Source organism: Dermacentor albipictus, chromosome 1 (assembly GCF_038994185.2).
Source record: "Dermacentor albipictus isolate Rhodes 1998 colony chromosome 1, USDA_Dalb.pri_finalv2, whole genome shotgun sequence".
Classification (NCBI taxonomy): Eukaryota; Metazoa; Arthropoda; class Arachnida; order Ixodida; family Ixodidae; genus Dermacentor; species Dermacentor albipictus.
Window position 1 is genome coordinate 186,145,308 of NC_091821.1, and position 26,146 is coordinate 186,171,453.

Here is a 26,146-nt window from a genome sequence, read left to right on the forward strand (position 1 = left end):
GCCAAAGAAGCGGGCTCAAGGAGCAAGACACTCTAAGAATAGTACAAGCGCTCCTCACCAGCCGCATCACATACGGCACGCCGTACCTGGCTTTAAAGAACGCTGAAATAGAAAAACTGAACATCATGATAAGGAAGGCAATCAAAGCCGCCCTGGGACTCCCCGCCATGACCTCTACATCACGTCTCCTTAAGATGGGCGTCCACAACACGTGGCAAGAGCTCGCCGAAGCGCACAAGAACAGCCAGCTGGAACGACTCAAGCTCACGCCCACAGGGAGATCAGTACTCCGAAACCTAAACTACAGCGAGACGTATGTCGCAGACACGGACAAGAAAGAGCGAATACCACCGGACGTTCGAGAGTGCATTTCCATCGCACGTGTCCCGCGTAACATGCATCCCATATATCACAAGAGTAGAAGACAGGCTAGAGCCAACGCCATCAAAAGAAGTTTCAAGCATGACCCGAATGCCCGCTACACCGATGCGGCCAAGTATCCGCATCGAAACGCGTACGCTCTGAGCGTCGTCGACTCCCAAGGCTCCGAGCTTGCATCGGCAACCATCAAGGCACGCAACCCGGAAACGGCTGAAGAAGCGGCAATCGCTCTCGCCACCACCACATGCACAGACGCAGCAATTATATTCACCGACTCTCAGGCCGCCTGCAGAAACTTCTTGAGGGGCCGCATCTCGGCCGATGCACTCAAGATACTAAAAAGACGAAGCACTCCGCTCCCGTACACCTGCGTAACGTGGGTACCCGGACACGAGGGACTAGAGGGGAACGAAGCGGCCCACGCCGCTGCCCGCGAGCACGTCAGCCGGGCTCCCCACTCCCCACGCGCTCTCGGACCCGTGACAGAAGAGGCGGAGGCCGTACCCACCAACTATTCGGCCATACTGCAGCATTACAGGCTCGAGCGTCGAGTGTACCCTCCACCGCACCCTAAACTCGACAGAGAAGAAAGCCTAATCCTTAGACGCCTGCAAAGTAACACATACACGCACGGAACGATGATGCATCGCCTCTACCCGACACTCCACGGCTACCTCTGCCCACTGTGCAACGTACCCGACACTCTGGCACACTTGCTCCTGGAATGCCCGTGGCAGGAAGGCAGCGAAATGCAACCAGAAACGCAGGCAAACGACCTGTTCGAAACGTGGGAGGCCAAGCTAACCCTCGGGGACCTGGAAGACCAACGACAACTCGTCGCCAGGGCTAAGAGGGCAGTCGAAGCCAGAGGGTTCCTGGACTAAGGAGCCCTCCCACCTTAGGGTGATACCCGGCCTCGCTCGGGACACTGTTTCGTCTAATAAACGTTTCTCTCTCTCTCCGGGGTTTCGTCGTCGGGCTTTAGCCACAGGAACATCTGCTTGGCCATTTGCGACTATCTCTGCGACACAAGAAGGCTACCACGTTAATTCTCGAAATCAATAATTGGATAGATCATTAACTCGCTGACTGTCTCTTCTAAATTATCCTAATACCACCCAAAGAACAAAAAATTTGCTCTTTATACATAATTACAAATATTTTTATTTCTGTGCCTGGCACGTAAATCTCTTTTCTAGTTACCATGAACTTCACCCTGATTTACTTTTGCGTTTAGGTTTTTCTCTCTTCCCTCTAACCTTTAACCGCCGGCTTCTTGGCGGCCAATCATCCGTAGTGGGTGAGCGCCACAAGTGAGGAGCAAGCAAGCAGGCAGGCACCGCGCGGTGCGCGTGAGTCGGCGCGATGGAACCGGCTCGTTCCGCGTAGTGGTGCCATGGAACCCATCTTTGCCTCCGACGACATGCACGTGAGCGCCAACGGCGGGCCAGCCTTCAGCGCGGCGGCCAGCGCCGGCCGCGCCGTCCACGCGGTCAACAACATCAGCTCCTGGGGCAACGTGATCGCAGCCAACGCCAGCAGGGCACGCAGGCTGGCCCGCAGGGACGACCTCGCCGCGGCAAAGGTCAGCCTTCCCGGCCGGCAAACCGTGCGTGGCGTCAGCGAAACGGGGTTTCCGCGCGACCGGATGACGCGCTTAGCCCCCCGACCCGCAAGGATGTTTCCCTGCTGCCATTGTCCCCGTCGTTTTCTAGCTTTGTGAAGCGCCAACTCGTTTGTTGCGGACAAAACTAAAGCGTCACGAGACCGTATACATTATACTCACGACAGCCTATCGGGACAGGGGTCTGTACATCCAGGAACGGTCTTTTCCGATCCACACATCGTTCTGCCTCGATACCGCTTGCCTAGGGGTCATTCAATGAAATATCGATATCGACGTCGACGAGCCCGTGCTCGACGGCCTTGCCCTTCGAGGTAACATGTAGTGTAATGCAGCGCCGCGAATAAAAAATACGAGAAACAAACGAAGAAAAAAAATTCCAGAGCTGTCCCACATGTGCGCTACACAGAGTAAGAGCGCCGGGAATAGTTCTATGATTGCACGATGGGGTTGTGTTTTACTCAATGCCGTGTTATAAACGATAAGTCCGTTTATTTATTTAGACAATTATAAAACGCACAGGGTAAATGTAGCACATTGTAGGGGGAGGAACAAGCACACAGCCTCATAATCACAAAAATATGTGATTTGTTAAAGACTAGACTATTATGAAACAGCAACGCGAAAGCGAATTTACGCTACTAAGTCATGTTAATCGGCTTACTTTTAAGAAAGGGATTCCATTTGGTGGGAGCTGTGGATACAAATGACTGTGAGCACGTCCGAGTGGTAGAACAGGGTATGTTAATTGACCTTAAGAGGAAGCTTTAGCTCGGATGATCCTATCTAAATACATGTAAAAGGAGAATTCGTTTTTCTCGGCAACCACTGCACCAAATTTGATGAGGTTTGTTGCATCTAAAGCAAAAACTTAAAATCTAGTGACAGTTGGTTTGCAATTTTCGATTTAGATCGTTATTTTTTATTACAAATTGACAAAAATCTAAAATTTTCGGAAACCGAAACTACAAAATTTACAACTCTCTAAGTCAGCAAGCAAAAATTATATTACAATTCTGTGAATTCAATCTGATAGTACATCTAAAGCGGACAAAATTGATATGTTACACATAAATATTAAAACACTGAGTAATATGGAAATACAGCTTTTGCAGAGCCTTTGTAACCAACGTAACAAATTCACGTAAGATGTAAAATTACATATTGAATTTGTCCGCTTTGAATGATATAATGTTTGCCGTTTAAAGAATGGCGATATCAGTTCTTGATGCAGAGCTATGAATTTGCAAACTCCGTGTTTCTATTTTTTCAAATGGTCGAATCTTTGCAAACCTTTTAAACAAAATTCAAGCCCTAAATCGAAATTCCGCTTCCAACAGTCACTAGAATTTAACTTTCTCTCTTAAATACAACAAATTTCATTAAAATCGGTCCAGGGGTTACCTCAGAAAAGCGTTTTTGCGTTTTACATGTATTTGAATAGGCCGTGTCGGAGTTGGGCCCGAGCTAAAGCTTCCTCTGAAGGTTGTGATATGAGGAGCAAAAAAAAAATGTTGAATGATAGATCGATTCAACCTGCCATGGTGGCGTATAGTGGCTTTGGCGTTACGCTGCTAAGTCCAAGAGCGCGATGGGGGCCAGATGCAATATACATGGGGGCGACAAGCAATAACCCCTCCCCTTGTGTACCGTACATTGGGTGCATGTGTTAAAGAAACCCAGGTGGCCAAAATTAATCCGTAGACCCCACTACGGAGTGCCTCATAATCATATCGAGGTTTTGGCACGTAAAACCTCAGAGCATTTAATTATGAGTAGGGTATTTTGTGTGTGTCCACCTAGTGCAAATGTCCATTCCGTCTGATCCTGCAGTGCTGATTGGCTGGGGGCGTCTGTCTCCTCCTCACCAGCCCAGCCAATCAGAACTTCAGCAGCAGACGAAATGGACATTTACACTAGGTGTACATTTACAGAATACCCCCAGCTCTCGCAATTCTGTGACGCTGTCGTCTTCGTTTTCAAAGCGCAGCTCGGCGTTGTCCCTCGTAAATAGCGGACGAGCACAACGAAAGATGAAAGCAAATGCGGAGCACAGCTGCGGGGATGAAAGACGCGAGGAGGTAAGCGGAGGAGGAAGTGCAGAGGAACCATAAGGCGGAAAGCGGAGGAGGAGGGTATGGCGAAAAAGTCAAAGGAAAAGCGCAGTGCGGCGACGGTGGCTACGAGATGGCGTAAGAGTAGCATGCGTCGTCCGTGATAAAGCCCTTTGATACAGTACCGCCCCTTATTGGCGGCGAGGAGTTACGGAGTCGCCCTCTATCGGAAGCGCCTCGATGCCGTAGTATGAGGGATCACGTGACGCGCTCCTCATAGGTTTTGCTGTCAGCGCTCACTGAAAACACCACGCGCGAGCTCTCCCGAACATTTCTGTAAGTACTTTCGAAACGAGAGAAGTTTCTTACTGTCTAAATAATAATTTTGGGCAAGCTGAAAGCACACAATCGTTTACAGCCGCTATCTCTTTACCGAATACGTACAGTGAACGCCACTGCGCGCGGTCGCCGCGATGGAGTCTCCCGAATCGGCTTCTTGCGTGAAAGGTAGGTAAACGCCGAGAGCAAACTATGTGAAATATGTTCTTATAGTGTTTTTATAACTAAATGGAGCGTAATAGAATGAAGCCTCAATGCAGCGATCGCGCAGATTCGCAGCGACCGACTGCGCGTCTGCATGCTTGTCCGCGCACTGTTTCGCTTTCTCCGCGCGCGCGTTTTCGCACCGTGCCATGAGCTTTAGGCCGCAGAATATGAGCATTTGACAGTATACAGGCAACGATTGTTGCGTGGGCGCTATCAGAGCTGTTCAAAAATAATTTCATTGTAGAGACTTCGGCGCCTACGGGGACTGTGATGTGCCGTCGCGACGATGCAATCTTTTTTTTTTCTTCTAAATTCTTTGACCTTTCAATACTATTTCTGGAGTTGCGTCGCACTGTATGTTTATCGGCGTTCTCAGCGTGCAATTTCCCGCTGCTCCTTTTTTGTAATCCAGTGCATTACTTCATAACACAAACATGATCCATATGCCATGCTTTCTTTAAATGTGCTTCTCACCGCTGCCTTTCCACTCCACTGAACTTGGCAGTATCTATAGTATCGACAAGTTCATAGACCAAACCGTCATGACATTAGTCGGACAGCGGACTCAGGCGAGCGTCTCAGTGCGCGTTTTGAGAACATCGCAGACCGGGCGCCGTAGCAGAAATCTTCCTCGCGTCTGTGCTTGCTGCATACCCGAGTTGTAGCCGATGACTGCCGGTTTTATGTTTCGCGAGCCAAGCTTCACACAGCTTCTTGTCCTGCGGCTACGTGTGAATAAGGCCGACACCGGCCTCCGTTACGTGCGTCCGGCCCTGCGGCACCGAGCAGTAGCCTACCATGTTGCGTGCCTTCAAAGGCAGCCACTACTACCTATTGTAGTGCTTTCAAGCGTTGTAAAGGAGACACTCGAAGCGGGAAAATTTCGCCACTGAATGAAAACCGCAGCGTACGCGGGAATTTAAACTCGTTTTCAGCTCGCTTCGGCGCGCCCGAAGCAGCCGACGCGGCCGCTATGTCCACGTGATCCCTCCTAGCACGTCACGCCGACGGTGGCGCCAGCTTTTCCAGTGGTGGAGCTCGAGGCCAATACAGTACCGCCACTCGTTGAACTCTTCCGCCGCCGCGCGACCTCCTCGCGTCCTCGCCCCTTGCGGGTCCCCACGCGGCAACCAGTTTTACCCCCGTTTTTCTGGACGACGATTGGTCTCCCTGCCGTTGCCCTTGGAAACACGCAGATCTTGCGTTTTGCTTGTGTTTTCCATTTTCGTTCTCGCCATTTTTCTCCCCAGGTCGGCTGGCTAGGCGCTTTAGGTCGGCGTAGCGAACGTTGTACGCTGCGTTTCCTGCTCTATGTGCTAGTGCTATGCCGTGCTGTTGCGCATATAACTCCAGAAAGAAGCCTGAAGATGGCTATGCCGTTTTTATGGTACCACAAGGAAAGCGTGACGGCATGCGCAGGAAGCCGTGGCTGCATAACATTGGCCGAAAGAACTTTCTTCCGAGAAAGAACAGCGTTGTTTGCAAGCTGAGGCAGCTTTCTTGCTCATAGCAAAGCATCCCGTAATGCTGCATTTTTCTTTCGTTCTACCGGCCTGCTCGCCAGCGTTTTTGGTGCGGCAATTTCTATGTTGCATAAAAATTCAGTTGTCCTCAGTATGCTTAATATTCAGCGGCGGCTCCATCGCCTCGCACGTCGCGAACTATTGTTACTCAGTCGGAAACGCAGCACTATAGATTCTGCTTTCCGCTGTGAACAATTATGTGCGAAGATACAGCCTCTCGATCGCACTTTTCGCGATTGTTAGAATTCGCTGCCTGTTCTACTGAAAATTGAAATAGCGGCTTGTAGAAGAGCTATTATTTCTAGCTTACGTCGATATGTGCATCAGTCAGATACAATAAATCCAAGTCCTGAAAATATTAGTGTCAAGTATACCCGTGGTATTGCAGGTGATGAGCGTTAGCTAGTCCACATTGCGTTTTTTTTTAAGTTTTAAGGCGAAAGTGTTTAGATCCCTATGCTTCAAGGCGGCGTTGTGAACAGAAAATATCACGTGACCTAAGGAAAGCCAGAAGCGACCCAAAGCATGTCTACTCCTGTATAAGAGAATTATTAGCCAAGTCAACTAATGATTCATTAGTGATTGAATTAAGGTGGATTAGAGTGTATTAAGGAGGATTAAGGTGCATGAATAAGGATTAAGGTGTGTGAAAGAGGATTAAGGTGAATGAAGGCGGATTAAGGTAGATAAGGTGAATTTGTGTTGGTGGTGTATTAAGACCGATTAGGGTGCATGAACAAGTATCGGGAGGATTAAAGTGGGTGCAGGAAGATTAAGGCCGATTAGAGTAGATTAAGATAAACTAGGGTTGATAAAGGAGGATTAAGACCGATTATGGTGGATTGGGTAGATTACGGTGGATTAGGGTTTATGGAGGTGTATTGGAGTGCATTAAGCTGGATTAAGGTGTATTAAGGTGGATGAAAGAGGATGCGCATCACGGACGACGCAAAGGTGGATTAAGGTGAATTAGGCTTGATGAATGAGTATTAAGACTGATTAGAGTGAATTAGGGAGGATTAAGGTGCATGAACAAGGGTTAAGGAGGATTAGGGTGGATTAAGGTGAATGAAGGAGGATTAAAGTTGTAAATGCTACTGTCATAAACCTTCATACACCTTAATCGGCCTTAATCCACCGTAATCTTCTTTAATGCACCTTGATCCTCCTTAATCCACACTAATCCTCCTTCATTTACCTTAATCCACGATAATTCTCCTTAATGGACCCTAATTAAAAAATAAATAAAAAGTACAATAAATTCACCTTCATCAACTTTAATCCACCCTAATCATCCTTAATCTAGCTTAATCCTCCTTTAGCCACTCTAATCGTTCTTCAGTCACTTTAATCCCCCTAATCCACCATAATCCTCTCTAATGCACATTTATCCATCTTCATTCACTCTAGTCCACCTTCATCGACTTTAATACACCTTAATACACCTTTAACCTGCTTAATAACCTTAATTCATCCTAATCCAATCACTAATAAATCATTACTTTATTAATCAGTAGTCATCTCTTATACACGGCTGCACATGCTCTGGTTCGCTTCCGGCCTTCCTTCGGTCACGGGATATTATCCGTAGCTCACAACACGACCTTGAAACAGTGATCTAAGGCTTTCGCTTAATAAGCCACACACAAACGGATCTGCGACAAGCAATACTAGATCAGACGCACCAGGTAAATCATCCCATCATGGGTCAGAAAAGTTGTCTGTAGTACAGAACTCGCCTAAAAGCTCATTTTACATCAGTATGCCCCGTCCATACGGCTTTAAGAAAAAAACCAGCCTCCTCATAAACGTTGCCTTCAGCATTATCGATGCTGTTATCAGCATATCTAAAGATTTTCTATACCACTGGGGCGCGCAACTTGCGCAAAATAACACGCCTCCATAGAATGCTGCAGCTCGTCCGCGGGAGCCCAGAAGAAAAAGCGCACCGTGCGCAGCCGGCGGGCCAGGGGATTCGAAGAGGGAAGCGCCGCGAGGAGGAGAGTGTCGCTACTTTCAAATTGTCGAGGGATTTTAGTCTGCGAGATCTGCCGGCGGCAGCTGCTGTGAATCGCGCCCACCCACGCGCTGGCTCTCCCGATCTCCAGATATATGCGAGTCAGTTGCGCCAGACTTTGCTCCGTTTGCAACGTGCCGCACGAGACATTGTCCGCGCTAGCCAATATATCGCGGAATGAAAACGTATAGAGCTGCGCTCAAATTTCGCATTAGGGAGTATCGTAATCGCCGGTGATTTTTTTCCCCGTATCTTGAAAAGTTCGGGCATCGCATGACCTTATATTGAGAGGTCTCGGCCCGGAATGTTCAGTTCCGGCTGGTGCTTCATCACTGCTCCGCATGTGCACCTTTTGCCCCCGATATCCCAGAGCGAATTATCTCCGTATTTTAAAACATTTCTCTACTCGGCACTTCACCTCAGTGATGATGATACGAGCATCCCCACTGAGACGGAGTGAGGGAACATGCCACCAAGCTCGCTCCTTTTTGCCTTTCTGGTAAATCTATATAAAGTACACTACCGTTAATTCGACCTCGGTAATTCGACTTTCTTGCTTAATTCGAATGCACTGGAAAGTCCGGGTGAGAAACCGCACATTGCTGAGGAAGGCAAACTCGTTGAGTTCAAACGCGGTAGCATGCCTTTTCGATTAATTCGACCACCACTGACCCCCGATCGGGGCCCCCTCATGAGCCCCCGCGGTTATTGAAAGCTTGAAAACACAAGAAATTCAGCAGACGGCGTTACCGACTCCCAAGGCGTTTTATTTTGATCTCGTGGCTGAAGCATCCGCCAGTGGAGCCATCCGTTCCCGTTTGGTTCTTGTCGTGTCACGCCCCCATATTCGGCAGACTGCTTGTCGGTTCAGCATGGCGTCACGTGGCAATTACAAAGCGTTTTCTACGAGGTCAAAAAATAGATCCTTCAGCATATTTAGAAAGGTGTCTTAAGCAGGAAACAGATCGGCGAGAAATACGGCGTGAAGGAAAGCATGCTTGCGATGAACGAATTCATTCGTTTGGTGAAAATTCGCTTCCGTTTCTGGTATTTGTTCATTCAATCGACAATTCGACCAAGTCTAGTGGTCCCGCAAGGGTCGAATTAACGGGAGTCGACTGTATTAGTTTTATGCACTACTAAGCCATATCATCCAAAATATAAAGTTCACTTCTTTGCATGCTTTTCCTTTACGCCATAATCTTCCATCTGTATCCTAATAGTAAGCGTTGGATAGTAGATTCATTTACGTTTCCACAACTGTCCTGAAAGATCAAGGCCTACATAGATCTACATTTATCCTTGTGTGGATACGGTGGCATTCTACCAGAACATACTCAATTGTTTCTGCACTATATTTTCACAACGGTATGCCCGGATTTGAAATTTTATTATAGCTTCTAAACCACCCCCGATGCTTTAAACAGTAGGACACTGTACCCTTTGTATTTTAATTAAGCTTTTCCGATTTAATTCGTCGCTCTTGGATGGCACCTTGGCTGACTTCCTCCAGCACACTGTTTCTTCATCTCCGAATGTCCCTTACGTTAGCTTAATACTTCCTGGTTGATTTCCTAAGAAACTATATATGTTTTTTCTCTCCGCTGTCACTCAACGTTTTATTTTTCTTCTTTTCATTCTTTTAATACAAGCAACCTAGCCGCCCATATATTTTTGTTCACAACGTTCCTCAGTCACGGCTGTTTTCGAAACACAATTAGCTCCGAGCCTATCGCATTTCGCACAAGACTCAAGCAAAGTCCCTAGAATAACTTTAGACTCGAGTGGATAGCGTCAACGGATTTATATAGGCTGAGGTGCTCACCGCGTTTCAGCAACACATTACGGCGATTCCTGAGCGAAGATTTTGTAACCGGCTGCCATCGACGCCTACTCCCATGCGAACTGGAGTGAAGGTGACTTCATAGGAATCACCGATGAGCGTTATAAAAGTGCAGTGTCCTCGTCGGTCAAGGAGGAGCTTCGAGTCGAGACCCATCTGTACAGTCAGGCACAAAAGTTTGCGGACCACGGGATCTCAGAAAACGTTCAATTTTCGAGCAGTCTGTAACATATGTAGCTAGAAAAACTTGTTTGGACGAGTTGGTGCATATTAGCAAACAGTTCTATAACTGCGCAAATAAACGACCACAAAGAGGGCACACAAGGACTGCGCCTGTCCTTGTGCGCGCTCTCTCTCTGTAGTCGTTTATTTGCGCAGTTATAAAACAGTCTGTAACAGTAGTCAGTAAAACCGAACGTCACAATGTTGTTCGCATGTGCTGGTAGAGGCTGTAAATGCAACTACTAGGCTATGTTGTGAGGCTCCGCAGATATTCAGCTTTTTCTCAGATTTCGAGTTCCGTCAAATTTTGTGGTTGACTGTACATACGGAGGGGGGTCGCTTCTTACAACGCATTTTTTTCTTTCTTGTAGCTTACGAGTGAGGCTACCGCGCATTTTTGCTGTGCCCCGTTCCACGTGCTTGGACAGAATGCGCAGGGCATGGGTAGAGGCGTAGACGCGCCGCTAAAAATCTACCGCGCGCTGTCAAACCTGTTATAACGTGACATAATCACATGATAAAGGTCGGTTTTGTGACCGATCGTACCACCACGTAGATGAAAGGTTGGGCAACCGTGTAGGGTCCCCAAGAGTCAACGCGCGTGTGGGCCTCGAAGGAAAGGAGAGGTGGCGTCCGTATGTAGGAGGGAGCGTCACGTGAGAATCTCGAAGCCTGGCCATAATATGTATATAAAGGAAAGGCTCGTGGGAAATACTATACCCTCACCACGTGACAGAAAAGCGGTAATTTCTAGCCGCGACGAGCGCGCTGTGCGTACAGGAGCTTAAAAGAGCAGACTGATGGGCTGGTTCGTATTAAATTACATGATGTGTACAGCGCGCAAATTAGGCGCGTAAGACGAGTGTAGACGAACACTTGGCCCGCTTGAGCTACACATCAGGTGAGTACGGGAGAGAGGAGCGTGGCGAGCGGGTGGCGAGAGTCGACCATAAAGAGTTCTACCGCGAACCACATGTATTGAAAGGTCCGGAAAACATGGAGGGCCTGCTTCTTTAGAGGAAAGGTGGTTTTTGTGTGAGGAAGGCTGAGGTCAAGAGTTTATTAAGAGTTGCTTCTTCAGAGATAATGTGCAGATAAGTCCAGAAGAGAAGGAGGGGCGGCGTCAGGGACAGCTTGCAGAGGCTAGTTATCAGACGTCAGGCTCCCTGATAATTTATCCGTCCTCCTTGGCATCAGATGAGTCCCTTGTTCCATGTTTGGTAGCCCCCGATTTTGTAACGTGATACGCTGTCCCAGTTCTGTTTATTACGGGCACTAAAGGCACGGGCTACAACTAGACCCAAGGAGAGTTCAGGTTTTTGCGTACGCAAGACGCCCCTTGCATCCCCTGATCTATAGGTTCTCTGACAATCCAGGAAAGACGCGCTATGCGAGGATTGAGCTTATTCGCCAAGGGCTCTGACAAGCGATTTAATGCCGCAGTCTCGCACCCTCACGGCCTGCACGTCTAGCTCTTGAGCGTTCGTACGCAGAAGTTTTCGGCCGACCGTGATCATGCAGGTGGTGGGCATCTGGCTCGGCTGCTTCTTCATCATCTTCCTGGTGGTGGGCATCCCTAACTACATCCAGAAGAAAATGCGCGAGGCGCAGGAAAACAACGAACGGGCGTCGGCGCACGGGGGACTTGAGCGGCGGCTCTCCATGGGCGAGCCCCGGAGTGCCGAGTGACCCCGCTGGCGGCGCTGGCCGGGATCGCATCGACGACGACGCGCGACCCAACAGATCCAGCCGCCGAGATTGGGCCCCCCACGCGCAAGGAGGCAGAAAGTGCCGCCGCTGTGCGATACCGCACTACCTACATCAGCGGTGCCGGTTCGACTGCCATAACGCCCTTGACCGTGCCTCAGGCTCAGACGTCAGCGACATGACGATACTACATGTGAAGTTCCCGCCGCCAAGGATCGCACGTATGCGCTGTGGTGGCAGGCCGATGTGCTCCACCGCGGGCGAAGTCGCGCAGCCGTCCCCTCGAGTTCAAATGAATGAGCCCACAATAAATCTTTTCTTTAAAAAAAGGAGATAGATAGATAGATAGATAGATAGATAGATAGATAGATAGATAGATAGATAGATAGATAGATAGATAGATAGATAGATAGATAGATAGATAGATAGATAGATAGATAGATAGATAGATAGATAGATAGATAGATAGATAGATGCAGGTTGTCACGGCTCAAGATTGCCACTTTTCTTGGCAACCGCTACACCAAATTTGATGAGGTTTGTTGCATATAAAATAAAAGGCTGTTAATATTTTAAATAGAAATTGAAGATAGCAAACTTTCAGAATATGAGACTATCAAATTTACAACTCAACAATGAAAAGTTATATCACAATTCTGTAAATTACATATACTAATACAGTAAAAGCTCGTTAATTCGAACCGCAAGGGGAAGCCGCTTCAGTTCGAATTAACGAAAGTTCGAACTAACGAAAGTGAAGGAGAGCAACAGTACACTGCGATTTGGAAGCAGTAGGGCATGTCAGAAATTTGGCGAGTCAGAAAGTGATGCCGTGTGCCGCGGGCACACGCCATCTTCGAGTCGAAGCTCTGGGTCCGACTGTGCCACACCACCGATGTCCAATGAAACGAACGTTAGCCGGGGCTTAACACCATCACAATGAATCGCGACGGCCGATGCCTCCTAAGCTGAAAACAGAGGTGCACAACCGATGAAGACTGCCGAGACAAAGACGCTGAACATGTGAAGGTGGCGAAGGCCCTGATTAGTTGGTTCTTGATTGCAAGCGCAGCTGCGACGTACTTGATTCGCTGTGTTTTGGCGCTTGCCGTGCCATCTCCGCACAGCATTAGCAGCTGTACAAGATTTGCGAAGCCTCCGAGATTCGCAGCGGGCAAGAAGTCTCGGAGGTTACGTAGAACGGAGAGGCGGCAGCCGCCGCTGCCTTCTGGCTGACCCCGCGTCGGTTAGATTTTTTTCCTATTTTGCCTTCTCTCGCCGTTCTCTCCGTTTCGGAGGCAATACAGCCTTGTTTGTAGGCAGTAGGCGCGTTTCTCTGGCCGTGGGCCAGGCGAGCGTAGTTCGAATTATCCGTGAGGGAACCTTCTCGTGTTCGAATTAACGGACTTCTTTATACATAGACTTCTGTGGAGCTTGGCCGGACCAAATCGTACAGTTCGAATTATCCATAAATTCGAATTATTGAAGCTCGAATTAACGAGCTTTCACTGTACATCTAAAGCGGACGACATTGGTATATGCCTGCTTCTTAAGTGCACCACTAATACGCTAGGTTTCTTACAAAATTTTTTTTCGTAACAAATTCACGTGAGAAAAATTAATATATCAAATTTGCACACTTTGGTCGTTTCAAAGGATATGTAGTTTACATGAACTGCGATATCTGTCATCCATGCAGAGTTAGATTGGTAAACTTCGTACTTCTAGTTTTCAAAATGACCAATTTTCTGCAATATTTTGTAAAAGAAGCAAGGCCCTAAATCAGAATTTTGCTTCCAACAATTACCAGAATTTGTTTATCGAATTTATTTATTCTAGAATTTATTAATGAAAGGTTACAATAAGCCACTCAAATAGTGCCCCCAAGCTTTTGGCTAAAATGCGCATGCGCATCCAGAATTTGCCGTTTCAAGTTGCTTTAATCAAGTGTTTCACATTTTGCTACCAGAATACATGCCTGTGCTCTGAGCAAACAAATTTTTGCATCACTGCAACTGATATAATCTTGGGTCTTGCATATTAAGTTTTGTTACAGCAGCCGAATACTGAAATAAAGCATAGGCGACCAATTGTTCGATTTACTTCATTATATCGAAAATATTCACAGATGATAACAATACTCCCTAATGCAAAACTTGAGCGCAGCTCTATATGTGTTTTCATTTCATGACATAGTAATGAGGCAAAGAATTTGAGAGGGACATGTAGCGGAGTCGGCAATCGTCGAAAATTTGATCTGCGGGTCAAGCGCGTCGGCTTTCATGCATGACTCGTCAAAGGCTGCGGTGTAATCGCTGGTGTTGTGCGACTTCCAGAAAGTACTACATGATTCATGTTGTGCATAAAATCAGGTTACAAAACAATTGCAAACCATCACAATCGAAGCAAGTGTGAACGAGACCAAACCAAGTAAACCAAATAAGCGCTAGCGAGAGCTGACAATAGTATAAAATGAGCGGTCCAGCTGAGACCAGTTACGAGCACACACCAAGCGGTTGGGCGGGTCCGCATGACACTACTTTCCCGCACACGTCACTGAAGGGGCCGTTCTCATTGGTTTCCGCTATTCGCGGCTCGTGTCTTTCGTATCCCACTCCGCATTCGCTTTTTCATGTTTCGATGCTCGTTCACTCAGTTGTGCTGCCAAAGCCTCTGATGCCAATGTTTGCCACAGGAACGGCCGCCTAATTGCTGCACTCTAAAATTAATTATATCACCGTTATATTACGTTTCATTACTAAGACATCCTAGCACGCCTCAACAACAGTATCGGTGGGCCCCTCCCGCAGTCGAATTTTGTAGGCGTAATGCTTGTTAAAGCATCACAGCTTAAAGCTATATATATTGCTGCTAAAATGAACAAGCTTGGGAGTGCAGGATTGGCGACACACGCTGATAATGTTAAACAGCAGTAATGGCACTTGCAGCCGTCATTCATATTATTGGTTACACGAACATCCACATAAATATCCAACAAACAAGTAAAATGTACACTGATGTCATAAACCTTCACAATACTGCATCCAAAATACGTAATGAACGATAAAATTTAATAAAAAGCAACAGTAAAGATACACATACAGAATCATTACAAATATTTACATATTTGTATACATAGGACAGAGTAAGACTCCATACTGGTTTGCATGCCTCTGAGTGACACAAGAAAGATTCAGCAATATTTACAGAGCTCTCATTGTAAGGCACTTAAAGTAGAATAATTACACAAAACAGCCACAGCATCTACTGCTATCTGAAGATCTGAAGAAGCAAATTCTTTATAAAGTACACATTGAACAAAGCAAGACACACAAGCAGAACTTTGAAACTTGCGTCTATTTTTCATGTGTGATTTCTGATGGTGGATTATAGTGAACCAGCCAGATGGCCCATCTTAATTTGTTCAAACATGCAACTGAAGTGGCTTACTGTTGGCGTATTTTGCTGCTGAGCACGACATTGAGTGCGCTAAGCTTTTGATGTATCGTAAGAAATGCCATATGACAGAATAACAGGTACATGACGTATTTGAGGACATAGTGACAACTTCCCAAAAGCAACAATATTCCAAACAAGAATAGATATATTTGTTCCAAATCTTTTACGTTGTTTCTTATACCGCTGTTTTCCAAGACAGTTGAACAAAACCATCCTCAGCCTCAACTACTAACTGAATTCAACTTCAATAATGACTGCATGCTCAGATCAGATATCTGTGTGTGTTGATATTTCGCAGTGCTTCCACAATAGTAGCCCTTTGAGTTTTTAGCATTGTGTGGCTATTCGTCTCTTTCTTGGTGATGCCCCCCCATACATAGCAGTGTAGCAGGTTCATGTTCAGAACTAGGACACCACTTTTAAAGTGACACAGCCACAGAAGTTCAGAGCTAGCTACTCATCGTAGTGCAGGCACTGTAGAAGCAAGCAAATCCATTACTTAGGAATAGCATCTAATGACACTGTGCATAGAAAACTTAACTGCTGAATTGGCCACTTGATGCTGCTCCACAATGGCCATAATTTGCTTTTCATGATTCTCACTCATCACAGCCTTCATCTGCTGGAGAAACTCAACTGCCTAAATGGCCTCTGACCACTGGCAATGCTTATTTCTTTTCGGTTAAGATCACAATTGCCCACAAACTGTTGTCTCAGCCCAAAAAGAAAAGATTTGGCGACATTCAAGAAGGTAGCAATCTGCAAGTCGCCGTTGTTTGCGACTGAGGCAAGGCACAGCTTCATCTCCTGTGTCAGATTGGAAGCCCTTACTTTCAAATAAATTTGTTAAATAGGTGACAAAAGTGTTTGTGAAGGCAAAGTTTAGTGCCTAGACAAATAGAATGTGATGTTAATGCCTATGGCAAATCGAAGCCATGTCCTCAATCTTGTGCACCTGGCATGCCTGACATCTACTATGATGGTCCCCTTATAGCTTTTTGCAGAGCCTTGCGACACATTTAAATCACTGAGCATATATATATATATATATATATATATATATATATATATATATATATTAAAGGAACACTAAAGGCAACTACTAAGTCAAGCTAAAGTGATAGATTACTGTCCGAGAATCTCTAAAGCGTCAATATTATTGCGAACAGAGCTTTACTAACAGAGAAAGCGAGGTAAATGCAGGACATGATTAGAGACTCTCCCGGGGCATTCAAGCACTTGCCCGATGACGAAAGCACTCCTCAGTCAAGTTCTGGCACTAGTACTGGCACTATACGTATTCTGGCGCTATACGTGCTGCGCTGGTTTTGCTGTCTTGCGACACTTGCACAAACTGCAAGTAGCAAGGAATTCAACTTGCATGTGATGTTGAGTGGATGCCCGAATGGTCTATGCCACTTGACAAAACAGCAGCTGCAGCGGCATATCCGCCACTCTGTCTTGGCTCGGTACCACCGTCTGTCGGCCGCCATTTTACTCACCAGCAGCAGCACAGGGTGATGATGGCTAAAGCCCCTTAATTTAGTGATGGCGTATGCAACGTCACCACTCCCCCGGTTGGGTGGCGGGAGATTTGAATTTCGGAAAAGGTATTCGTACCCTTTAGATGTATATTTTCTATAAACTAAGTCTTTTCTTGGCACGAAACATGCATTATGAAGTTTCTGCAAAGGTATTTAAACAGTCCGTGTCGACTTAGTATTTGCCTTTAGTGAGCCTTTAAATCCGTTTTGGTTTTGCTGCAAATCTGGCAAAAAATGCATCTGACTAAGAGGAGGAGGAAGCTAAATACGATATAGTACCACACCTGTACTGAAGCATGGTGAAATAGACGTGGCGATCGTGTTTTTCATGCAAGAATTCTTGTAGACAGCATTACACTTGGTGCGTCAACAGAACTTCAACATACAGTAGACTCCAAAGATGAATTCTGTTAAGAGGAAGCTTTAGCTCGGGCCCAACTCCGACGCAGCATATTAAAATATATGTAAAAACGCAAAAACATTTTTCTGAGATAACCCCTGGACCGATTTTAATGATATTTGTTGCATTTGAGACAACAAGTTAAATTGTAGTGACTGTTGGTCGCGGAATTTTTATTTAGGTCTTGAATTTTGTTAAAGAGATTTTCAAAAATTCGAAAATTTGAAATATAGAAGCACGAAGTTTACAGATTCATAGCTATGAATAAAAAACAGATATCTCGGTTTTGTAAACGGCATCCATTAGATCATTCAAAGCGGACAAATTCGATACGTCATTTTATATCTTCATGAGTTTGTTACGTTGTTTACAAGGTGTCTGCAAAAGCAGGATTTCCATATTATTACATTTTTTGAGATTCATGTGTAAAATATCAATTTTGTCCGCTTGAGATGTACTATTAGATGCAATTCACGGAATTGTATTATTAATTTTCATTGCTGAGTTACAGAGTTGTAAACATGATAGTTTCGTTTTTTGAAAATTTCCGATTTTTGCCAATTTTTAATAAAAAATTCACAACCTAAATAAAATATCTGAAACCAACAGTCACTAGATTTTAAGTTTTTCTTTCAAATGACAAACCTTGTCAAATTTGCTGCAGTCGTTGCCGAGAAAAACGAATTCTCCTTTTACATGTATTTAGATAGGAGCACCCGAGCTAAAGCTTCCTCTTAAGCTTAATCGTTCAGTTCAGTTGAACATATCACAAAAATAGTAAAAGGCACCTGGCCACTAGGCTGGCAGTTACTTTCTTGTGACAGTGCGAATCTCTGCTTAGTATCCCATAGATACAGTGCAATTCTGTTAAGCTCCACTTTCCAAGGCTTCTTCACACGTCTTATGCTTACTGAAGATGTAGCAACATTGCTTTCTGTTGCGACTGCTTTAGCCTTTGTAAACAATGACAGTAGTTCAACACGCAAAACGAATCAGCTGTGGTTGGTGTGAGGCCTGTGGTCCTTATACTTGACATACGGTAAGTACACATCAAAACCAAAGGAAATGAGGTTGTCAAAGATGACACGATACCTAAGAGGAAGGACATAAAAGTTGAGAAACTGTGCAGGTGGCCAAACTATCCATTCAACCTTATAGATGGCACCACCTTTAAACCAGAGCTCATGGCTCAGTTCGCCACAGCTGGAACGCTCTAGCAAACCCACCGTCCCAAAGTAAACAACAAGATTGATGGGTGAAAACACGACTTGGTCATAGAGCACCTTCAGCAAAACAGTACGCACGGACCGCCCCAGCATCCACCGGTCGAGTAAGACATACCTGCAGAAGAAGTGGCATGACCAAAGAGCTGATTGATGAAGTACTCATGAGTTTATGATTGCAATGACTTCATACATATCTTTCTTGGTATTATTCATTGCTGCATGTTCTACGCTAAATGCATGCCGATACCTGCTGATACACCTTTGTAACAATATATTTTTTTTGCACAAACATGTGTGTCGCTTCTTTTTTTTTTTTTGTTAGAACCACTTTTGTTAAATCGAAAACACCTAACTCCACTTTCTTCATACATGTCACGGATTGTCCAACAAAATTAGGCAGTGTGCTGTGTATGTTCTGCTACACAAACCCATCGGATGATTGCACTGGTTGAGGTGAAGGTGTATACTAAACAATGCAAGAGCTGATTTAAGGCATCTGCAAGGTTAGCGACTTGGAGGAATACAGAATAAATATCGTTATTTTGTTACTAATGTTGACTAGAAAGCACAGCAAATGTTACATGCAAAAAAAGGCATCTTGTCGCCTTCATTCGACACTGGTGGAACTTTACTCCAATTCATCCAATATGCTAAAATAACAGAAGTTTGGGGCAAGTCAGTTCTCACCAATAGTGACACACCATGCCAGTAGACAGACCAGCCGCTGCCATGTGCGATGTCCGCACTGAATTGATGGCAACCTGGTGGCCGGACATAACTTCGTAGTGCTGCTGGACGAGGTCACCGACAATGCCCATGACTGTTGATATTGTGGCATTGGTTGCCACCAAGTGGCGGCCGAAGAGCACATGACTAAATTTTCTTAAGAAGTGCACGGCTCCATGTGTCATTGGATGCAGTCGTCGAAACCACACCTTTCGCACTATAGTCTAATGCTGCAAAAAAAAAAAGAAAGAACATGATTTTATATTCTGCTTAGCACATCTTCATTATGATGTATATTTTTGAGTGATTGTATCATTCTTGAAATTAGTTTTTGTTACTGCTGTTGTTCGTCTTCTTGTTATGCTGCATTTCATTTGTATAGTAGCACATTTTACGCTTTTTTTGCATCCCTACTTCTGTGTATGACCCCCTCACCTTACACTCGAAGCAGAGCCTGAAAAGTAATAAATAAATGAATAAATACATAAATAATTAAATCAACGGCGCATGATATTGCCTTCTACTAGCGTTTATCGAAGTTTATATGCCCGGTAAACTGGAAACTTCGTTACAGTGGTGCTATACATTCGGTGAGCTAAAATTAACATAAGGCTATCACGAGCTGTAATTACTGGCAAGCTCGCAGTGCCATCCTTATGAGCAATTGCCGCAATTAAAGAAAGTTTCAGTGAACTCCGTGGGCTAAAACAGTTACATCTATAGTGTCCTAATTTAGCACACTACAGCTAAATCAGCTAGCGCAAGTGAACATACTGCTAGCTAAAAATGCGAAACATCGTTCGTTGTTTATTCAGTTTCGCAAACGTGACAGTTGTGTAAACATCTGAATTCTCAGAGGTCATGGCAAACTACACTCCGTCTTGAGTTTTACAAACCCCCCCCCCCCCCCCCCCCGTGTTTGAACTATGGTGTTAGAATGGCTGATTTAAACTTTGCAGCACGAGGACATTAGACGGCGCAAGGTCAATTAAAACGCACTTCACAGAGAAGATGAAAAAATCGAAAACAAGGGCTTCTGATGAAGGGTACTACAAGGCCAGACTTGGAGCTTACCAGACACGCAATACATGTGGTTCTGTGTATAAAAGTACTGTCCGAACCTAAAGCTGAATGTGGATCTTAGAAAAACGGCATGGTAATATGCGTGAGTGAGTTTCACTACGTTGCACAGCTAGCAGAATGAATGAACACGTGAGATCGGCCGTACACACAAGGTGGCCTGACCGAATTACTGCAAGTCCCTAAATACAGGACCCTGAATGTTTGGCTGCGCGTGTTCAAAAAAAGATTTTGCGCTCACTGCTGAACTGTTCTTGCTCAACTTTTGCAGAAAGATCGCATTTTAGCGTTGACTTCATTTAGTTAGTATAACACTTGGCATAGTTATTTGCCTGGTTTCTAAGAAAAAAGTGGAAATTTGCCTGCGCTTATGGGGATGCGAGCTGCTGCCGCGACGGCGCAACATAAATTTGATTCGCCAACTGTCGTCACCTCCAGCCATAGAGTTTCCTTACAAAAATTGTGGGAAACTCTATGCCTGCAGCACCTGCAGGAAGCAACCATAGTACAGTGGCTGCCACTGTAACCATAGGAAGCAGCGTTTGTGGGCGGCAGTCACCTGTTCCAGGAATATGACGAGACGGTCATTTGCGGAATCGCCAGTTCACGGGATTGGCCAGTCGTTTCAGCGGGTGCGAGAGAGAAATTCTGGGGGCGTTTGCGCCTTAAATTTCTCCCTTTACCTAGGTACCACGGCGGAGCAGTTTCTTTGCTCGTTCTGTCCCTAGGCGTGCCTTGGCGTGGAGGCATTTTGCCATGTGTCGGCTGGCGATCCGTGCGTCGTGTACAAGTTTTCCTCGTGCGTCTCCTTGGGTGTTGCTGGCACAGTGCACTGGCGCGAACGATTGTTGTCGTTTGGTCAGTGGTCTCCCGTGAAGGCGAGTATGATATGGCGTTGCCCTGTCACTACCAGTGTCACACGTATACTTCTGATCGCGATCGGCACCGATCCGGATCGAAATTCTCGACTGTGATTGGGTCTCTCGCTCATTTTGTCCAAAGGAGGCAATCACGACCGCGAAATTCGATCAGGATCGGGCGTGACCGCGATCAGCGGTGAGCCAGAACACAAGATACACACACAGCGCACACTGTCAACAATTTCATTGCGAAAGCATTGCGACCTTTGAAGATTAGAGCATGGCACTAGTCACTTGATAGATATAGCATATATTACATATATAGCAAAATATATAGCATCTTTACAGTTTGCCCTGTGTGCGCGTTTTCGTTCCTTGCTTGTGCCTCTGTCACACTGGTATCTTACCGTCCTCGCGAATTTTTCCATGCGTCGAACGCTTCGAGGGGGCTCAGTTGCGCGTTATTCAATTGCCATAATTTAAACTTTAAAATACTACTAACTTGTAGCGTGGGGTCCTTTTTTTCACGTTTCTGTGTCTTCGTCCGCTTCCGCTGCTGCCTTAGTATGTCAAACGGCAAACTTCTGACTGCTGTTGCAGAAGTCTTGGCGTCACAAGTTGGCGGCTGGACGTAATAATATTTATTTTAAGTCCAGCACGCTTAGGCCTCCGCCACTCCAATCTACGGGCTATCCTGCTTCCAGCTTTGATCTCCCCACTACCCCTTGGGTGCCCTGGGGATCCTGCGCCGCCTGCTTTATTATAACCTCAGGTCCTCTCCTGAGGCCTCCGGTTGCATGTGCCCTCCTGGAGCAGTGCTTGTAAAAAATCCAATCTATCGTCGCGACTTAAAAAGCGACCTGCGACTTATACTTATACAACACCAGTCAGAACCTTGCCTGTCGAACCAAGTCATTCTCACCTAATTATTTAAATGATTAAGCGACTTCTGTAGGTGTCGGTCAATGTCATATTAAGCGACTGGTGAATTTGTTCTCTTTACTGGACGGATCCTGCATCTCGGCATGTATTTTGTAGCTGTGTATTCGTATAGATGTAGGAGCTCGGTGGGAGATCTATCAGTGCAGGCAGCATGTGCTAACACCATGTGGCAGATACTGCTTGATAATTTCTAGTATATCATACCCGCGCGCAGCTATCGTGTGCGCCACAGCCCTTATAAGTTATTTGGCTCAGCCATAAGTTCCAGCTTTGCTCCGACACCACTTAAGTGCTGGTTTCCCATGTCTGTCTGTCCACCCAGTTCTTTAAGCTGACAATGGCCGCTGTCATATTAATTTTCATTTTTCGTTGCCAGGATCGTGATCCCCAACTTCACATTGCATTGGTACAAATAATAAGAAAACTTTGACCACTATTGTCACCACTTTGATTAAAGTTCAGGTCCTTGCAATAATGTGCATTTCACTGTTCAGTGAAAAAGCGCTGAACAGACTTGAGTGCCCGACTATAGACATCCTACACCTAAGTTCTCTCTCTTTCACTCCCCATTCCCCTCCCCACATGTAGGGTAGCAAACTGGACTCAGTCTGGTTAACCTCCCTGCCTTTCCGTCTTCCCTTCTCTCTCTCTCTCACTGTTCAGCTACCCACAGCACTAGCTATTAAGCACTTTTGCTCCATTGTATATCTGTCATGAAAAACTAGCATCAACATACATAATTACGGACGCTATGATTCAACTATGCACTCAGCATCTCTGTAAACTTGCAACATTCACCCTCTCAAGCATAAAGCGCACTCTCAAGGGCCATCATAAAACAATATCTATACATTTCTTTTCTTGGTAGTTCTTTGAAAGTATATTTTTTTTACTAGAAGGTTGGTAACAATGAGCACCTCACCGTCATGGGCTACCAGTTTGGTGCAATGTCCCACTCATTATAAAAATCTTATACTAGATGGATCGTCATTTGAAGAAAACCAATTCTTTAACAAATGGTCCATTCTGCGTTATGGTTCTACCTACCTGTCTTCTACAAGCAATGCATTCACATATGAAAGAACTGTATATAATGATAGTGATGAAGCAGTGCATCTGAAATAACCTTTGACATCATCACAGGAACTTGGAAACAGGTACCACATAGTGATAACTTCGATAATCATTAATCATGTCTTATACATGGCTGGACATGTTTTCGTTCGCTTCTGGCCTTCCTTGGGTCACATGATATTTTCTGTACCTCACAATGAGACCTTGAAGCATAGGCATCTAAGGCTTTCACCTTAAAATGGAAGGACGCAAAATTGATTGCTTCAGTGTTGCTTCCCCTGAAAATGAACTACTTGTACTTTGTTTAATTTATTCACTTGAGAAATGCACATATAATACCATCCATATTAACATAGCAGCATAGGCGGAGACTATGTGGGGGGCTCTGGGGCCCGAGCCCCCTCCGGAGATTTCCCGGGGGAGGGGGGGGCTGAGCCCCCCACTCTAGGCGAAGCCGAAGCCTCCCTCCCCCTTCCCCCCCACACACACACCTAAAGTGCCAATACCAGTGCTTTGTCACCCACATCATTTGAGGTTTCTTTTCACTTTCCTCGACTTTTTCCCTTGAAATTTTACTGAGGCTAATAGCTTACTGCATCCTTGTTGGCGCAGACTTGAACGGCTTTTAATTAATATTTTCGATTATTTCTGCAAAAAAGAATGTTAAATTATGCGGTTTTATTTGCCGAAACCACGATCTCATTGTGAGGCACCGCGTAGTGGGGGACTCCGGAAACTTGGACCACGGGGGGCTCTTTAACATGTACATAAATCTAAGTACATTGGTGTTTTCACATTTCGCCCCCATCGAAATGCGGCCGTCGTGGCCGGGATTAGATGTGGCGATATCGAGCTTAGCAGCCATATTATCTCGAGCTTAACACGAGATAACATGGCTGTTAAGCTCGAGATCTCGCGATCTTGAGCTTAACACCATAGCCACAAAGCAACCACGGCGGGTCACTTTATTTCTTCAAATCCTGACAATAGGGGGACACGGCCATCAGAAGCACTCGCGGTGGCTGCCTTATCCATACTTTCTCACTTCAACATTATTTTAAATTTCCACTGTAAACACCATGCACATATGCAATATATTTAAATATACACACAGGACAAAGTTTATAATATTTTTGAAAGAGATGGAGGCAGCCAATCAAGAATTATTTATAACGGTATGGATAGCCTATGTCTAGAGAATGAATATGTTGTATGCTCACGACGCTTCAAATTGTTTTGCGTGCTTTTTTGATCATGAATGAAACCTATAAACTTCACTGACTCCGTCAGCAGACTCTTTTATCAACGGCATATGAAATGCACGTGAATGTTGTGTGTCTCGGTGTTGCTTCTTTTTACAGTAAGTAATGTCAACGACTCATGAAAAAAAGAACATTTCTAATAACTTACAACATTTATTACGGATGGTAACATCATCACTTACATGCAAACGTAAATATATAGAGTGTCCCAATTAATTATAATGCACCAAGGTTTAAAAAGAGAGCAATGCTTTACTCGAAGAAAACCTAGCGAATATTGTTTACAGTACATTGCAGTAGCTGCTAGTAATTTTTTCGTTACAGATTTAATTTGATCATTTAATTAATTATCTAAGTCGACATGTACTATCCTAATTATCAAATTATAAATGAGGCATCTAAAGGCACAGCCAAGGGACATCTAACTGCGATATTTTCAGCGACGTACTAATTGCGTACTAATTTTTGATGATAGATAAATAAACCCTGTGAAATATGGAGAATACCACATGACTGTGCTCCCACTCGCATCATAAAGCAGCGCCCTCGAACATGCTCCCTCTGAGTAATCCAGGATGAAATAAAGGAAATAAAGAAAAATATTGTGATCGACCTAATGCCTCATCTGCCGCATCCCTGCTGAAGTAACACGTCTCGTTTGGTGTTACCTGGAAAAAAGTTGTGATAGCTGTTGTTTTAGCGTAGATAAAGTGCACGGATTTTTTTTTTTTTTTTTTTTGCTGCAGAACCTGTCACCACAAAAGTGAATTGACGTCAGTGCAAAGATTTAAAGGTACGTTTTGTTCCATCCCATTTGCCATGTGTTTCTCTAATGAGCACCCAGTAAGCATGATCCTCGCCTTGGCATCTGCAAATGGCAACAAGAGGAAGACTGCAAATATGTATATCACTAATGGAAGTGTGGCGGTAGACCAAATGCATCGACTATCATCAGAAGTTGTGAAAACCTGAGACAAACCGGCAGCTTCAACAAACCGGCTGAAGACTCCACGTTTGAGTCCTAGCCTACGCAGGGATGTTCTAGCATTTATGGCCTCAAATCCTCATGCTAGCATGTGGAACGTGGCCGCCCAGGTACCAATTTCCAAGTCAGTTTGGAGAATTCTAAATGACAGCCTTTCACCCGTCCCACCTTAACCAGCAACAATGCTTGGAAGATAGGGACCCGTAGAATCGTTTAAATCTCTCGCAAAAGCCCATAAGTCATCATACCTTTTGAGCAACATCATGTGCACAGATGAAGCCAATTTTCGCCGAAACGCCTAGGTACATTTGCATAATGCGCACTAGTGGAGGGACTCCAATGCACGCTGTGTGAAGTGCAATAGGCACCAGTACCAGTAGTTGCCCAAATTGTGATTCAGAATTTATGCTGGTGCTATAATCGGTCCCATCTTCTTTGATCACATACTCACTGGACAGTGTTACATCAACAAAATCCTTGAAGGAGTGGTGGATGAGTTTCTCTGTGAAGTCCCACTGTCACCTCTTCTGCTTCTGTGGTATCAGCAAGATAGGGCACCCGCACACAGCAGCAGCCAAGCACGAAACTGGTTGGATGCGACTTTCAATGCGCAATAGATTGGAAGGCACAGGCCTGTGAATTGGCCCGCTAGGTCATGTGACCTCTCTCCA

General features: G+C 45.3%; 3 protein-coding genes across 17 annotated transcripts in view; 2 read left to right on the top strand and 1 right to left on the bottom strand.

Moving 5' to 3' along the window:
• The first annotated feature begins 1,691 nt into the window (after positions 1 to 1,691).
• Positions 1,692 to 12,246, top strand: LOC135921936 (uncharacterized). Its single transcript, XM_065456348.2, has 2 exons — positions 1,692 to 1,966; positions 11,732 to 12,246. The coding sequence occupies exons 1-2, from the start codon at positions 1,778 to 1,780 to the stop codon at positions 11,897 to 11,899; spliced, it is 357 nt and encodes a 118-aa protein (XP_065312420.1). The 5' UTR covers positions 1,692 to 1,777; the 3' UTR covers positions 11,900 to 12,246.
• Positions 12,247 to 14,967: 2,721 nt separating this feature from the next.
• Positions 14,968 to 20,523, bottom strand: LOC135921928 (mpv17-like protein 2). Its single transcript, XM_065456339.2, has 3 exons — positions 20,347 to 20,523; positions 19,234 to 19,502; positions 14,968 to 18,661 (listed from the first exon to the last, which is right to left on the bottom strand). Exons 2-3 carry the CDS (start codon positions 19,455 to 19,457, stop codon positions 18,313 to 18,315), a joined length of 573 nt encoding a protein of 190 aa, XP_065312411.1. The 5' UTR covers positions 19,458 to 19,502; positions 20,347 to 20,523; the 3' UTR covers positions 14,968 to 18,312.
• A 472-nt stretch (positions 20,524 to 20,995) lies between these two features.
• The window catches only part of LOC139054076 (uncharacterized), a 50,762-nt gene continuing 45,611 nt past the window's right edge, over positions 20,996 to 26,146 (top strand). For 3 of the 15 annotated variants that reach the window (XM_070530589.1, XM_070530591.1, XM_070530590.1), the window contains exons 1-2: positions 21,025 to 21,230; positions 25,237 to 25,283. The gene's annotated coding sequence lies outside the window, so the exon portion shown is untranslated. Of the gene's footprint in view, positions 21,231 to 25,236; positions 25,284 to 26,146 lie in introns of all 15 variants that reach the window. The other 12 variants (XM_070530597.1, XM_070530598.1, XM_070530592.1 and 9 more) reach the window with 10 other exon arrangements.